The sequence below is a fragment of the Pleurodeles waltl genome, chromosome 9 (genome assembly GCF_031143425.1).
Source record: "Pleurodeles waltl isolate 20211129_DDA chromosome 9, aPleWal1.hap1.20221129, whole genome shotgun sequence".
In the NCBI taxonomy this organism is placed as follows: Eukaryota; Metazoa; Chordata; class Amphibia; order Caudata; family Salamandridae; genus Pleurodeles; species Pleurodeles waltl.
Window position 1 is genome coordinate 577,345,970 of NC_090448.1, and position 17,789 is coordinate 577,363,758.

At 45.6% G+C, this 17,789-nt stretch overlaps 1 protein-coding gene across 1 annotated transcript in view; it reads right to left on the minus strand.

Annotated features, from left to right (window-relative positions):
• Positions 1-15,626, minus strand: part of LOC138259682 (cytochrome P450 2G1-like) — an 855,404-nt gene extending 839,778 nt beyond the window's left edge. The window contains exon 1 of the mRNA XM_069207565.1: positions 15,328-15,626. Within this exon, the coding sequence (XP_069063666.1) occupies positions 15,328-15,495 (168 nt within the window). The 5' untranslated portion in view covers positions 15,496-15,626. The remainder of the gene's footprint in view (positions 1-15,327) is intronic.
• Positions 15,627-17,789: the final 2,163 nt, after the last annotated feature.

Consider the following 17,789-nt stretch of genomic DNA (forward strand, 5'->3'; position numbering starts at 1 on the left):
CACCATTTATTAGGGTTAGTTGCTTGTACTTCTCCAAGTTATGGGGGCAAGCAACCAAAGTGGCTAAATCAATAGCCCCTTCAGAGACTAAAGTAGCCTCTGTGGTCTCCCTAATCAGACCAACCCCAACTAAATTACCAAAAGTGAGCCCAGCTACTCCCTTGGATTGGCTATTAGTAGGTTTGCTCCCACCACCACTGCTATTAGTAGGGACACTAGGTGTAGCAGTAGGGGTTGTAGTGGTAGGAGCTGTGGTGCCTTTCTTTGGACAACTGGGATCTGTTGTCCAATGGCCTTTTATTTTACATAAATAGCACCATGGTTTATTTTCCTTGTTCTGATTAAAGGAGGATTTGGACCCATCACCCCCACCAGAGTGTTTTTGTGGGCCTGATGAAGACTCATTTTTAGATTTGTCCCCACCCTTGTCAGAAGACTTACCATCCTTCTTTTTGTTGCCATCTTTGTCACCCCCTGTATGAACTTTTCTGTTCACTCTTGTTCTGACCCATTTGTCTGCCTTCTTTCCCAATTCTTGGGGAGAGGTCAGATCAGAGTCCACCAAGTACTGGTGCAACAAATCAGACACACAATTATTAAGAATATGCTCTCTCAGGATCAAGTTATACAGGCTATCATAATCAGTAACTTTACTGCCATGTAACCACCCCTCCAAGGCCTTCACTGCCTGGTCAATGAAATCAACCCAGTCTTGTGAAGACTCCTTTTTGGTCTCTCTGAACTTTATCCTCTACTGTTCAGTGGTTAAGCCATAACCATCCAGGAGTGCATTCTTAAGAACTTGGAAATTATTAGCATCATTTTATTTTACAGTAAGGAGCCTATCCCTACCTTTTCCACTAAATGATAGCCATAGGATAGCAGCCCACTGCCTTTGAGGGACATCCTGTACAACACAGGCCCTCTCAAGTGCAGCAAACCACTTGTTAATGTCATCCCCCTCCTTATAAGGGGGAACTATCTTGTGCAGATTCCTGGAATCATGCTCTTTTGCAGGATGACTATGGGGAATACTGCTGCTGCCACCATGGGTATCTAAACCCAACTTCTGTCTTTCCTTCTCTAATTCAAAAGACTGTCTATCCAAATCCAGCTGTTGCTTTTTAAGCTTCAGTCTGGTTTGTTCCACCCTCAACTTATTGAGTTCCCTCTCTAACATTCTGTCATCAGGGTTGGTGGGAGGGACATTTCTAGAAACAGAGCTATGATGGGAATGAACAGAAGGAGACCTGTCCCTTACAGAAGCCAACTTAACAGCTTGGTTTACAGAAACATTACTACCAGTATGGTGAGAATAAATGCTTTTGCTATGATGTGAGACAACACTATTTCTATGGTGTGGCTCATCATCATTACCATCTATGCTAGATTGTCTAGTAATGGGAAGGCTAGGAAGTTTCTTTCCTGAATCTTTTCCTGAGGGAGTCCCTGAATCTGATTGGGAACTATTAGGTACTTTTTCAACAGATGGGGCACCTATGGCCTTATCCTGTTCTCTAAGCATGTTAATTAATAGTTCTAAGGCAGGATTCTTCCCTACACTCAAACCTCTCTCTATACAGAGACTCCTTACTCTTTTCCAGCTAAGGTTGTCATATGCAAGTTTGGACAGATCAACACTTTGGCCTGTGCCAGACATTTTTTAGAGAGAGTTAAAGTGATAGAGAAAGAGACAAAAGTTTTCAGAACTTTTTGGAAAGACAGAAAAAACTTTTTAAACTTTTAAGAACTTTTTGAAAGTTTTAGAAGTAATTTTCAGCACTTAGAAAAGAGTGAAAAGAGGAAATGCAAAACGTTTTGGCTATGTGTATATACACTGACCTTGTTTTGTATATTTTTCTCTTATGAAAAGTACAATGACAAGAGTGGTAAGTAGTCTCAAGCACTTATCCCACCGCTGCACAACCAATGTAGGAGGCTGGACTGGCTTGTAGTGAGTACCAAGGGGTACTTGCACCTTGCACCAGGCCCAGTTATCCCTGATTAGTGTATAGGGTGTCTAGCAGCTTAGGCTGATAGATAATGGTAGCTTAGCAGAGCAGCTTAGGCTGAACTAGGAGACGTGTGAAGCTACTACAGTACCACTTAGTGTCATATGCACAATATCATAAGAAAACACAATACACAGTTATACTAAAAATAAAGGTACTTTATTTTTATGACAATATGCCAAAGTATCTTAGAGTGTACCCTCAGTGAGAGGATAGGAAATATACACAAGATATATATACACAATAGCAAAAATATGCAGTATAGTCTTAGAAAACAGTGCAAACAATGTATAGTTACAATAGGATGCAATGGGGAAACATAGGGATAGGGGCAACACAAACCATATACTCCAAAAGTGGAATGCGAACCACGAATGGACCCCAAACCTATGTGACCTTGTAGAGGGTCGCTGGGACTATTAGACAATAGTGAGAGTTAGCAAAATAACCCTCCCCAAGACCCTGAAAAGTGAGTGCAAAGTGCACTAAAGTTTCCCTAAGGACAAAAGAGTCGTGTTAGAGGAATAATGCAGGAAAGACACAAACCAGCAATGCAACAACTGTGGATTTCCAATCTAGGGTACCTGTGGAATAAGGGGACCAAGTCCAAAAGGCACAAGCAAGTCGGAGATGGGCAGATGCCCAGGAAATGCCAGCTGCGGGTGCAAAGAAGCTTCGACTGGACAGAAGAAGCTGAGATTTCTGCAGGAACGAAAAGGGCTAGGGACTTCCCCTTTGGTGGACGGACCCCTCTTGCCTTGGAGAGTCGTGCAGAAGTGTTTTCCCGCCGGAAGGACGCCAACAAGCCTTGCTACACGCAAATCGTGCGTTTGGCGTTTTTGGAAGCTGCTGGGGCCCAGGAGGGACCAGGAGGTCGCAAATTGGACCTGAAGAGAGAGGGGACGTCGAGTAAGACAAAGAGTCCTCACTGAAGCAGGTAGCACCCGGAGAAGTGCCAGAAACAGGCACTACGAGGATGCGTGAAACGGTGCTCGCCGAAGTTGCACAAAGGAGTCCCACGTCGCCGGAGACCAACTTAGAAAGTCGTGCAATGCAGGTTAGAGTGCCGTGGACCCAGGCTTGGCTGTGCACAAAGGATTTCCGCCGGAAGTGCACAGGGGCCGGAGTAGCTGCAAAGTCGCGGTTCCCAGCAATGCAGCCCAGCGAGGTGAGGCAAGGACTTACCTCCACCAAACTTGGGCTGAAGAGTCACTGGACTGTGGGGGTCACTTGGACAGCATCACTGGATTCGAGGGACCTCGCTCGCCGTGCTGAGAGGAGACCCAAGGGACCGGTAATGCAGCTTTTTGGTGCCTGCGGTTGCAGGGGGAAGATTCCGTTGACCCACGGGAGATTTCTTCGGAGCTTCTGGTGCAGAGAGGAGGCAGGCTACCCCCACAGCATGCACAAGCAGGAAAACAGTCGAGAAGGCGGCAGGATCAGCGTTACAGAGTTGCAGTAGTCGTCTTTGCTACTATGTTGCAGGTTTGCAGGCTTCCAGCGCGGTCAGCGGTCGTTTCCTTATCAGAAGGTGAAGAGAGAGATGCAGAGGAACTCGGCTGAGCTCATGCATTCGTTATCTAAAGTTTCCCCAGAGACAGAGACCCTAAATAGCCAGAAAAGAGGGTTTGGCTACCTAGGAGAGAGGAAAGGCTACTAACACCTGAAGGAGCCTATCAGCAGGAGTCTCTGACGTCACCTGGTGGCACTGGCCACTCAGAGCAGTCCAGTGTGCCAGCAGCACCTCTGTTTCCAAGATGGCAGAGGTCTGGAGCACACTGGAGGAGCTCTGGACACCTCCCAGGGGAGGTGCAGGTCAGGGGAGTGGTCACTCCCCTTTCCTTTGTCCAGTTTCGCGCCAGAGCAGGGGCTAAGGGGTCCCTGAACCGGTGTAGACTGGCTTATGCAGAATTGGGCACATCTGTGCCCAACAAAGCATTTCCAGAGGCTGGGGGAGGCTACTCCTCCCCTGCCTTCACACCATTTTCCAAAGGGAGAGGGTGTCACACCCTCTCTCAGAGGAAGTTCTTTGTTCTGCCATCCTGGGCCAGGCCTGGCTGGACCCCAGGAGGGCAGCTGCCTGTCTGAGGGGTTGGCAGCAGCAGCAGCTGCAGTGAAACCCCAGGAAGGGCAGTCTGGCAGTACCAGGGTCTGTGCTACAGACCACTGGGATCATGGAATTGTACCAACAATGCCAGGATGGCATAGAGGGGGCAATTCCATGATCATAGACATGTTACATGGCCATATTCGGAGTTACCATGGTGAAGCTACATATAGGTAGTGACCTATATGTAGTGCACGCGTGTAATGGTGTCCCCGCACTCACAAAGTTCAGTGAATTGGCTCTGAACAATGTGGGGGCACCTTGGCTAGTGCCAGGGTGCCCTCACACTAAGTAACTTTGCACCTAACCTTTACCAGGTAAAGGTTAGACATATAGGTGACTTATAAGTTACTTAAGTGCAGTGTAAAATGGCTGTGAAATAACGTGGACGTTATTTCACTCAGGCTGCAGTGGCAGGCCTGTGTAAGAATTGTCAGAGCTCCCTATGGGTGGCAAAAGAAATGCTGCAGCCCATAGGGATCTCCTGGAACCCCAATACCCTGGGTACCTCAGTACCATATACTAGGGAATTATAAGGGTGTTCCAGTAAGCCAATGTAAATTGGTAAAAATGGTCACTAGCCTGTCAGTGACAATTTGGAAAGAAATGAGAGAGCATAACCACTGAGGTTCTGATTAGCAGAGCCTCAGTGAGACAGTTAGTCACTACACAGGTAACACATTCAGGCACACTTATGAGCACTGGGGCCCTGGGTTACCAGGGTCCCAGTGACACATACAACTAAAACAACATATATACAGTGAAAAATGGGGGTAACATGCCAGGCAAGATGGTACTTTCCTACAGGAGGGCCCCGCCAGCCCTAGCCCAGCTGCCCAGGAGGGCCCCGCCAGCCACCGAGCCCAGCTGCCCAGGAAGCCACCGCCAGCACAAGCCCCGCTGGGCCATGAAGACCCCAGCACAAGCCCCGCTGGGCCATGCAGCCCCAGCCCAGCTGCCCAGGAGGCCACCGCCAGTACAAGCCCCGCTGGGCCATGAAGGACCGCCAGCACAAGCCCCGCTGGGCCATGAAGGACCACCAACTCAAGCACCGCTGAACAGGGCACCGCCAGCACAAGCACCGCTGAACAGGGCACCGCCAACTCAAGCACCGCGAACAGGGCACCGCCAAATCAAGCCCCGCTGAACAGGGCACCGCCAACTCAAGCACCGCTGAACAGGGCACCGCCAACTCAAGCACCGCTGAACAGGGCACCGCCAAATCAAGCACCGCTGAACAGGGCACCGCCAAATCAAGCCCATGAGCGGCAGGGGCACTGACGCAACTGGGTCCGTCACGGGGTAAGCACTGTGGGCACCAGTCCCCCTCCAGATCCAGTGGAGAGATCCATTCACTACCTCTGTCCTTCACAGGATGAAGCACTCTGGGCACCAGTCCCCCTCCAGAACCAGTGGAGACATCCATCCAGTACCTCTGTCCTTCACAGGATGAAGCACTCTGGGCACCAGTCCCCCTCCAGAACCAGTGGAGAGATCCATCCACTACCTCTGTCCTTCACAGGATGAAGCACTCTGGGCACCAGCCTCCCTCAAGAGCCAGTGGAGACATCCACTTGAGAGACTGTGGCTCTGCACTCCCCAGGATTGAACAGTGGGCAAACCACCCACTGTAGAGACTTGAGAGACTGTGGCTTTGCACTCCCCAGGATTGAACAGTGGGCAAACCACCCACTGTAGAGACTTGAGAGACTGTGGCTTTGCACTCCCCAGGATTGAACAGTGGGCAAACCACCCACTGTAGAGACTTGAGAGACTGTGGCTTTGCACTCCCCAGGATTGAACAGTGGGCAAATCACCCACTGTAGAGACTTGAGAGACTGTGGCTTTGCACTCCCCAGGATTGAACAGTGGGCAAACCACCCACTGGAGAGACTTGAGAGACTGTGGCTTTGCACTCCCCAGGATTGAACAGTGGGCATTGAGCCCCCTCGTGGATCTGGCGTCACGCACTCATCAGGCCGAGGTGCCCCCCCTTCCCTTCCCCCTGAGGTGCCTGTTGTATTTCTATCTGATGCCCCTGCAGTGTTCTCTCTGTTTTGATCTGGTATCGAGTGTGGGCCTCTCCCATGCATTTTTGGCCCAGTGGTCCACAGACTATAAATGGTGCAATACCTGGACTTGTATTATTGGTGTATATATTTGTTTATAGTGTATATATATTTTAGAGTACTGTATTTTAATAGATTACAATGGTTACAATCATTTGCTTTGGTCTTTGCATTCTTCCGGAGGGCTTGGGGGGGTGTAACTGTAATGTATCAACATGTATTAGTGTGTGTGTTGTAGTGGGTGAGGGTGGGGGTGGGGGTGTTGCATGTGTGTGTCCCTGGTTTTTGCCTCCCCTGTGTCGTACAGGAGCAGGAAGACTATCCCAGGTAGAATTTGGAGTTCCGGGTCCATGGTGTCCTCGTTCCTCGTGGAGTGTGATGAGGTGAGCGTTTTCCCTTCAAAATTCCTGTTTCCGCCGTGTTTTTAACCGCGTTGAATCCGCCCCGGAAAAGGTGGCAGATTCGCCTGTCATAATAGTGTGGGCGGCACATTGTCTCCCGCCTGTCTGTTGGCGGTGACCGCCACGCTGTTTGTTTGTACCGCCGTGGCAGTCTGAGTGTTAAAGTGGCTGTCTTTGTTGGCGGTTTCCGCCACGGTCGTAATTGCACATTTTTTACCGCCGGCCTGTTGGCGGTCTTACCGCCGCTTTAACACCGTCCGCCAGGGTTGTAATGAGGGCCTATGTGTTAATAACTTAGGGCCAGATGTAGGTAGAAAACATTTTGCGAGGTGCAAATTGCGAGTCCCAGCGACTCGCAATTTGCACCTCGCAAAATGTTATGCAGAAAGGTGTCTCAGACTCCTTCTGCGACTCGCTATGGGTTCGCAAAGACCCACCTCATAAATATTTATGAGGTGGTCGCAGTTTGCGACCCCATAGCGAGTCTAGGCACTCACGGGGATGGTGGCCTGCTGGAGACAGCAGACCTCCATGTCCGTGACTGCTTTTCAATAAAGCAGTTTTTTTTTTCACTTTGAAGCCCGTTTTCCTTAAAGGAAAACGAGCTGCAAATAGAAAACATACTGAAACCTTTTTGTTTCGGTTTTTTTCAGAGTAGGCAGTGGTCCATAGGACCACTGTCTGCTCTGAATTTTTTTTATTGTGAGCATTCACAAAGAGGAAGGGGTCCCATGGGGACCCGTTCCCGTTTGCAAATGAGTTACCATCCACTTGTAGTGGATGGTAACTGCGAGTTGATTTGCGACCGCTTTCGCGGTCACAAATCAACTCTACATCGCGGTGCGACTCGCAAATAGGTAGGGAACACCCCTTCCTATTTGCGAGTCTGAAACACATTTTGCGAGTCGGTAAATGTGTTTCAGCATCGCGTAGGGGCTTTTGCGCCTCGCAAACTGCATTTTTCGCCATTTGCAAGGCGCAAAAGCCTTCTTACATCTGGCCCATAGTCCTTATGCCACGTCGGAGTTCGGATTTGTCTTTTGTGTGTCGAATTGGTGAGGCCCATTTTCATATCATAACTTGACAACTCCTTTTCATTACCCGGGTTGAAAGGAGCATCACTTCTAACGATTCTGTCCATGCTCCAACACTGACCATTATCTAATATCACAACATTGTGTTTGACTTTACTGATTTGTACAGGTCCCATAAAATTCGTACCCTTCATTGTACCCAATTTCAGCCTTTTGACCAACACCCAATCACCACTCTCCACACCCGTTCTTTCACACCATGCTTGAGGTCATAGAACCTTTTGTACTTGTCTTGATGTGTGGATATCTGGATATTGGTATCAGCGACGGTACGCTCCATTTTGTCTCCTCCCCCTAACCATACGGGAAACAACTTTGAGATAGGTTTCCTACCTTTTAATGCCAAAAATGGGGAGACTTTAGTAACAGAATTAGGAGTGGTGTGGTGTGCTCACAGCATATTCCTAATAGCATTCTCCACATTAAGGTGATTAATGCTCGCAAGTTGGATGCATTCCTTAATCATACGATTTGCTCTTTCCACCAGGCCATTAGCACGTGGACAGTATAAAGCAGTGGTAAGATGTTCAATGTTGAGGTTATTCAGGAACTCCTTCATCACAGATGAGGTTAGTTGAATCCCATTATCTGTGATGAGAGCAGCATGCATCCCTTCCATCGAAAAAATGTCTTTCAAGAAATTGATCAGAGAATCTGTGGTGGTCTGATTGACCATCCTCGTGTGGATCCAATGTGAATGGTAATCAATAAGCACAAAAGCTTATGGTTTGGATACCCCAGATAGGTTGATAGGACCTACAATGTCCAGGGCTAACTTTACCCACGGCTTGCTCGGAATGGAGACTGGAGATATGGGGGCTTTGCGGACCATCTTGGATTTGTTGCTGTTAGCGCAAACTGTGCAATCCCTCACCTCAGTCTCCACCATGGACTCCATACCAGGGAACCAATACTTTTCCCTGATGTGAGCCTTGGTTAAGCTCCTACCTAGGTGACCCTCATGGGCAAGCATGATGATTTTATGCCTTAAATTCGCAGGGGGTATGATTTTGTCATTCCTAAAGAGGAAGTCATTGTTTTTGTTAATCTCATATCTTATCTCCCAGTAGTCCATAATGTAATCACTGACATCTTTTCTGGAGTTAGGCCACCCATCTCTTGTAAAGGATTTCAGCATTGACAAAGATTTGTCTTGTTGATATGTTGACATCTATTCCTCTCTGGTGATCGAGGGCGTATTGAATGACAAAACAGGATACTCTGGTATTTCAAAATCCTCAATTACATCTAGAGGTACTATGGACAAGAAATCAGCCACAGAATTCTTGTTACCAGGAAAAAAGTCTACCTTGAAACAAAAACTCTCCAGGCCCAGGATCCATTTGGCCATTCTTGGGGTGGTGTTGATAGACCATTTAGTGGTGAAAATGTATACCAACAGTTTATGATCAGTGCAAATACTGAATTGGGTGCCCCAAAGGAAGAACTTAAAATGTTTAACAGCCCAGAAGCATGCTAGGGCCTCCCTTTCAATCACTTAGTAGTTGGATTCTGCTTTGCTAAGGGCCCTAGAAGTGAAGGCTACATTTCTTTCCTTCCCATCAATAAATTGGGATAATGTTGCCCCCAAACCCTTTTTACTAGCATCTGTAGTAAGGACTGTTTTCCTCTTGGGGTCAAAAGTACCCAGATAAGGAGCTGCCAAAATGGCTTGTTTGACCTTTGAGAATGCTTTGTCATGAATTTCAGACCACTCATAGGAGGTGTGATTTTTTAATAAGTTTCTTAATTGATACGTTAGTTCAGAGACATTCTTGACGTACTTCGCCATAAATTCAGTCAGACCCAAAAACGACCTGAGTTCTTCTTTGTTCCAAGGTTCCTTTGCCTTTTGGACGGGCTCAACCAGGCACAATTTAGGTTTGAAACCATCCTTAGAAATTGTGGGGCATATTTATACTCTGTTTGCGCTGAAATTGCGTTGTTTTTTTTGACGCAATTTCGACGCAAAACTAACTCCATATTTATACTTTGGCGTTAGACGCGTCTAGCGCCAAAGTCCATGGAGTTAGCGTAATTTTTTGGCGTGAACACCTTCCTTGCGTTAATGAGATGCAAGGTAGGCGTTCCCGTCTAAAAAAATGACTCCCAGGCATGTGCGTGGTATTTATACTCCCGGGCAAAAATCACGCCCGGGAGTGGGCGGGGCAAAAAACCCTGCATTTGCGCCGGATTTTAACGCCTGGGTCAGGGCAGGCGTTAAGGGACCTGTGGGCTCAGAATGAGCCCAGAGGTGGCCTCCCCTACCCCCAGGGACACCCCCTGCCACCCTTGCCCACCCCAGGAGGACACCCAAGGATGGAGGGACCCACCCCAGGGACATTAAGGTAAGTTCAGGTAAGTATTTTTTTTATTTTTTTTTGTGGCATAGGGGGGCCTGATTTGTGCCCCCCTACATGCCACTATGCCCAATGACCATGCCCAGGGGACAGAAGTCCCCTGGGCATGGCCATTGGGCAAGGGGGCATGACTCCTGTCTTTGCTAAGACAGGAGTCATGTTAATGGGGGATGGGTGTCATAAAAAAATGGCGCAAATCAGGTTAAGGCGATTTTTTGGACTCAACCTGACTTGCCCCATTTTGAGACGCCCATACGCCGTTTTTCCCCTACGCCGGCGCTGCCTGGTGTACGTGGTTTTTTTCCACGCACACCAGGCAGCGCCGGTCGGCTAACGCCGGCTAACGCCATTCTATAAATACGGCGCCCGCATGGCGCTTCAGAATGGCGTTAGACGGCGCTAATTTTTTTGACGCTAAACTGCGTTAGCGCAGTTTAGCGGCAAAAAGTATAAATATGGCCCCGTGTGTCCTAAATATTCCACCCTGCTCACCCCAATTTGGCATTTCTCTTTCTTTAACGTGAGGCCAGCTTTTCTTAGTTTGTTGAGTACAGCTCTTAAGTTTGAGTCATGTTCTTTAATAGAGGCTTCGTAAATGAGAATATCATCCTGGAAACAAAGGGTTTTCTGTGCATCACGGAGAATGTGTTGCATGACTTTCTGAAAAACCGCAGCAGCTGATGCTAACCTAAACGGCATCCTGTTAAACTTAACATTTCCTGAATCCTGGGAAGGGGGTGTCTATCAACCCAGATGTGCTTGTTCAAATCTCTCAGATCAATGCAGACTCTGATATGATCACAGTGATTTTTCTTTGCTATGACAATAGGGGCCATCCTTAGAAATTGTGTGTCCTCAATATTCCACCCTGCTCACCCCAATCGCTCTTTCTTTAACGTGAGGCCAGCTTTTCTTAGTTTGTTGAGTACAGTTCTTAAGTTTGAGTCATGTTCTTTAATAGAGGCTCCGTAAATGAGAATATCATCCTGGAAACAAAGGGTTTTCTGTGCATCACGGAGAATGTGTTGCATGACTTTCTGAAAAACCGCAGCAGCTGACGCTAACCCAAACGGCATCCTGTTAAACGTAACATTTCCTGAATCCTGGGAAGGGGGTGTCTATCAACCCAGATGTGCTTGTTCAAATCTCTCAGATCAATGCAGACTCTGATATGATCTCAGTGATTCTTCTTTGCTATGACAATAGGGGCCAGCCATTCCGAACTGTCAATGGGTTGTATTATGCCAAGCGATTCAAGTCTGTGTAACTCTCTAGCAAGAGCGTCCTTAAGTAAAAACGGAACTGGCCGGGTTTTGTGTACCACAGGTTTAGAGCCAGGTTTTTATTTTATTTTGTGCTGGAAATCTTTGAGCACACCCAATTTCTCTGAAAAAATCTCTGGGAATTCATTGGAAATTCGTGCCGTGGAGGTATGTTCATTGACTATCAAAACTTGTTCTGGTTTGTTAGGATCTAACCTGATTCCAAGTTCTTTTTGGTGTTGCCAGCCCAAAAAGTTGGAACCCTCTTGTAAAACATATATTTTCCCTACCGTGGAATGACCCTTTATGATATGCAAGCCTTGAACATACCTCTGATGGGAATGGGATCTTTGTTGTAACCTTTTGGGGAAACGTCTGGTGTGACTCATTTTAAAGCTTGAGCATCTTTCATCTTATAAAACTCGGCAATGTTTAAAAGGGTGAAGGGAGAACATGAGTCTGCAAAAGCTTTGATAGGGTTATTGTCAATGTGTATGGTGCATTCTGGATACCTGGAGTGAACCGCGTTCTCATCTTGGATTTAAAAAATAATCTTCTTTACTTCGTGGGGGGTTTCCTCCACCCTTTTATTGTCATTAGGTCTGTCAGTTTCGATGGATCTCTAAAGACCCTTGCAAAGTGGCCCTTCCTACCACATTTCCTGCAGGTTATACACATCATAAATATTGGATTTAAAAATTTGTAGGATTGACTGGCAACTGAACAAAATGGGATTATAACAATCTTCCTTTCTGCTCTATTACAATGGGTTTTTTTAGGTCTAAGAGGGCATTTTAAGTTTTTTGTGTGATGAAGTATGCGATGGCCTATGAATATTCAAGCATTGCTTCCTTTTGGAATGCTCACTTTTAGTTAGCGATGGAGTGTTCTCAGTATGCACATTCCATGCTTTGCCTTATTGCAATAGTCTAAGTAACACAATTCAGTTCCTTCGTGTCTGCTGTCATTTAAAACATAAGTGCACTCCAGGGGTTTCTGCCTTCATTTGCTTTAATGAACTAATTAATTTGCCGCAGGAATTTCCAAAGAATGAATACTCAATCTTTGATAAAGATGGAGAGATCTGGTAACCCATCATGTATAACACATTAGTATTAATGACACCTTTAATTTGCATTGCCAAGTCACCTTTAATTTGAAGAGCTGAATAGAAAACAATTACATTTTTGTTAGCTTTTTTCATGTTTTGGGTTGACGGCCGTCATTTAAAAAATAAGTGCACTCCAGGGCTTTCTGCCTTTGTTTGCTTTAATGAACTAATTCATTAGCCTATCTATTCTACTTGTGAATTCTTTCATCTTTCCTACCTATCTATATTTGTTTTTGTACTTGTTGACAATTGTTTCATAGCAATTAATCCATGTAACAACAAGAACGGTCCAACTTTGCATTTGAGAACGTCGCTATCAGTCAGAAAAGCACAAACAGGGGAGACATAGCTATCACAAGAAACGTGTGCTTCAAACTGCTTTTTGTAGAAATGAACTTTGGCCCAGATTTCCTAATGTTTTCTGCTGGGTTTGTATTGTTACTTCTGTAATGCAAACTTGACACAAATGTTTTGCCGGATTTAACTATTTAATGCAAATAAGGACTTGCTGTTGGATAGTTACCCAAGGTAACACAAAGTTGCACTTGTCATGAATGACTTTCGCCTCTCAGCGAGGCAACTCTTTTATTCGTAGATGAATGAGTCACTCCTATGCCAGTTAGAAGCTGTTGGTCCAAACCTCCCGGCTCCGTAGCAGTACTTCACTTGAACCCTAAGGAGTAAAGGTGGCTTCTGGCAGCCTACCGCATGAACTCTGGAGACCCTTCATGAAGTTGTGGTGTAACAAATCGTCCCCCTTTTCTCTCATCAGAAATAAGTCTTTTACACACACACACACACAGGCAATGAGGATGCAGAACAGTTTCAATACATTTATAGAAGACTGCAATCTATGATAAAATGCAAGTGCTACAATAATTATGACAATGAGAAATAACAGAAGCAGAATGGTGAGGATAAAAGTGGTAGATATGTGGCTTTTGCTACGTGCTATAGATACAAAGTGGCGCAATGCATACATTGCTCCACTTTGTAAATCCTTGCGGCACATTATGCCTGCACCAGGCATAATGTATGCAAGGGGGGGTGTTCCGGCACTAGGAGGCCCACAAAAATGGAACAGTGAAATTCAACAGATTTCACTGCGCCAATTTTGGCATAATGTTTAACGCCTGTTCAGAGCAGGTTCTAAAATGATGCTCTCATTGAAACTAATGGGCCTCCTTGCATTTTGCAATACTAGCGTCAACATTTTTTTATGCTAGTGTAGCAAAGCGGCATAATAGCCTAAAAAATGTTGATGCTATTGTACTAACGACCGCCATTGTGTGCCGTATTATAAATAAGTTGCAACCATGGTGTTGCTGGGTACCAGTATGTGGGTGCAGAAAAAGAGGTCCATCAGCTCTGATGCGCCACTTTTTCTTAACTATAGGCCAGTATTTACAAGACAGTGCTCCATGGAGCAAATGTGTTCACAACAGTAACCAGCAATGGTAAGGGTGCCCTGTGGGAAACAGCACAGCCTCACTTTTAACGCATGCCCTGAGCAGACATTATAAAAATAACGCTATGCTGGTGCAGTGAAATCTTGTAGATTTCACTGCGCCATTTCTGCAGGGCTTTTTACGGGTGAAAGCCTAACCTGCATACAATATACCTGGCGCAGGTATAATGTGGCACAAGGCTTTACAAACTGATGCAATGGTCCCACTGCACCAGTTTGTAAATATGGCGTGGGGTCGGAGACTGTTTTGCGCCACCTTAGTGTATAAAAAATGATGCTAAGGCGGCACAAGGGGCTTGAAAATGACCCCCTGGATCTTGAAGGTGATTTTATCAGGCACAATTTATGGTTTTTGCAGAAATCCTGACGCGAGTATGCCAACCTTATCGGCAATTGCATTACAAATACCTGACATGTTTGCATTCTGTTCTTGTCAACGTAAAACAAAAAGAGCATGATGACATTACCCATGTACATCACTGATAATGATGCTTTCTCAGAAAGACACTGATGAGCAAAAGGAAAACATTTCTCTAAAATGCACGCATCTGCAAGCAGTGCTAAAAGGAAATAAATAAATAAATGGAATAAAACAGAGCATGAAAAGATGTCAATGGGGACCAGGTAAAAAGGGCAAGCTAAAAGCTAATCCATCTCCTGTGCCCAGAAAGGGGAACTAAAATGGGCCCACTGCTTTGCGTTTCTTTGTATCAAGGAGATGATCCATAGGTTGTCCAGGGGCGTTCCCTTGTAACCACCCATTGCTTTTGACACAAATACCGATCAACAAACATACATAGACCGAGATTTGTGCCAAAATCTTATGCCTCCTCAAGGCAGGCATAAAGAAGACAACTATTGCATTTCCCGTTATCTTTCATAATTTGCATGTGTGCTTCATTGCACAGCACACTACAAAGCAGGAAAAGTGTTAAAGGATAGTGTTTGTATAAAAACTATTCTTTACGGAAAACCCACACCTTTGCACTAAGGCACAAGGGGCCATATGTACGAACACTTTTTCCCATAGACACAGAATGGGTAAAAACCTTTGCTACATCTGGCCCAAGGTTTTTTGCATTGGCATATTACAGCGTAAAGTACCTTAGAAAAGGAAGAAAGGAAAACAGCGTCATAGTTTACATATCCTTTTCATGCAACCCAGCACACCAACTTTAGTTGCTTGGCGGCACTGTATTGCATGATTTTGTTTCGTAAATCGGGCATTTCTTTCTACCAGAGTCAGTTGGACAGAAGCGAAAACAAAACAGCGGATTAGCATGCACGAGATAAAGATATCCTCCTCAACCCTGGTGATGGCATGTCTCTCTCTCAACTAATGTCAAGATTTGTATAGATCAGTCCATGCTTGTGATATATAGTAATATAATTTGCTCCGAATGGTGCAATCACCATGAAGTCAACCCCGTTAAAAGGACTCACCTCTAACAGCGATTTAACAATCTGGCCTCGTTTCACCTGGAAAATGTTGCCTACTACAGGTAGCGGGGTGGGTCCTGGTGGCAGTTTACCTTTCCGATACCTTTGTTTCCATGTTGAAAGCAGAAATACGCATGAAATTATTGTGAACAAGAAAATAGTTATATCCATGTCAGCTTCTTTATCTGAATGACAGGAATAACACCAAAAACAGCATGTGCGTTCGTTTAAAACGCTTTTCAACAGGGGAAAAGGGTCTGGAAAAATGGTTCAATAAAAGAGCAGGCTCCGTAGTCATGTGCTTTCTGTTTGTTTAAGAGGATGAAAGTTCATTCACTTGTAACATAAATACAGTGGTGATATACTGCCCCCTTCCTGTTTCAAACAGTTTACTTTCACAAACAGTCTGGTGCGTGCCCATCAGTGTTCAGTTTCTACATTTCCACTATTTTCTGGGCACATCTTCACAGCTCGATGTCATAAATGCTACAGCAGTCCTGCCTGATCCCTATGTTCTACCTGTACAAACTATAGTCAATTTATCCTGCGTGATTGCGTGCTATAGTAAACATCAGCGCAGGGCAAACCAAAGCAAACTGCGTACCTCTTTGCTAAATGTACCCTAGGGTGACCTCAAAACCAGAGTGGAAGATAGACTCCCTTTGTCAATGCAAATTCAATATTATGCCTGCAAACCAGTAAATATTTTAAAGGCACTCTGGACCAGATTTAGGCACTGAAAGCAGCGCAACAGATAAAATGCTGTGCTGCATCGCATGACAGGAAGGGAGCAGCACCGTGCCATATCTACAGAGATATGGAATTCTTCTCCCCTCTCCCTAAGTCCTGATTTTATCTGATGTGCGCCATGCACACCACTTTGCACCAGGTTTTTCTGCTCGAAGGGTACCATTCCAGTACAAAGTGCTATGCTTAGACACATTTAAACTTTACCTACTTTGTATGTGTGCTGCACAGTGCAGCATGCAAGCAAAGTCGGAAAAAAGGAGAAATGAAAACATTTCTCCTTTTAGTGCCTCCTTTCAAATGGTATCTTTTGGCGCTAACCCTGTCTACTATTGTTAGTAGATATGGTTTTGCATCAAACGGCATGGGTGGTTGCATAAGAATTCCCATGTACCATCCAGGTAACGCCCCCTTAGCATTAAGTAATGCAAAGTGGTGCTTTGCGCTGCTTTGCATTACTTTTAGAATATTTCCCAGTGAAAAACAAGTTTTGCACTCGAAAGTAAATTAGGGGAAAACGTTTTGTGCTGGTTACCTTCACTTTTAACACCAGCGCAGAATGTTTGTAAATCTACCCCTTGGAATGAGTTAGAGTTTGATGACTGGTAGTCAGTCACAAATGTAACGGATTACTCATCAGCATTATTACAAGTGTCGTAGGATATAACAGACTTGTAACGTGGAGATGCAATAATGCAGATGATATATTCATCACATTTGTGATTGAGTAATCCAGTCTGCAATTAACTGGATTAAAGAAGTAATATCAAAACATTCAAATTCTCAACTTCATTCAGAATTACAGTATAACTACATATAGCTTTCAATTTTGGCTCCACACTCTCTATCCGACAATGTGGTGAAACGTCTAGCAGCAACAGAACATTTGTAAATATCTAGATGTCTGCCATAGCAACGAGGATCCTGTACAAAAGTTTCTGTGTCTCCTGTGGGGGGAATACTTCGAACTGCAGCTGCTGGCAGAATACTGTGGGTAATGGATTGATACTTCAGATTAGGGGTGAGGGGGTTTCTACTTGGCAGAGATATACACCCATGTCAGAGTAGGGACCACAATCCTAGTCAGGGTGAGTTACAACACAATCCAAATGATCCTGTGCCCACCCTCTGGTAGCTTGGCACTGAAACTTCATGCTTAACTTAGGAGGCAGTGTGTAAAGTATTTGTGCAATAAATCGCACAATAACACAGTGATGCGTCAAATTTTCTGTGTGCTGTGTCATTCCGGTCGGCTGTGCAGCGATATCTCACCCGCAATGCAGGCTTTGCGCTGATTTCTGCAGGCTTTGTGTTGAGTTTCTTGAAGAGGTGAAGTCTTTTGGCCCTGAGACTTCAGAAACAGGAAGCAAGCTGAATCCAAGCCCTTGGAGAGCACTTCTGGGGAAGGCAGTGTCCTTCCAGTAAGGTCAGCGGCAAGCAGGGCAGCAATCCTTTACAGCAAACAAGTCAAGATGAGTCCTTTTGGCAGCCAGGCAGCTCCTCTGACTGGGTGCAGGTGTAGGTCCAGAAGAGTCTGATTTGGTGGGGTCAAAGACCCAGTTTATATACCCACAAATGCCTTTGTAGAGAGGGGACTTCAAAGAGTGGTTTTGAAGTGAACAAGTTGGCCTTTCAGCCCAGACTTGTCTGCCAGGATCCGAGTGGGGGGTTATCAGTCCTTTGTGTGAGGGCAGGCCACTGGCCTTTGAAATGTAAGT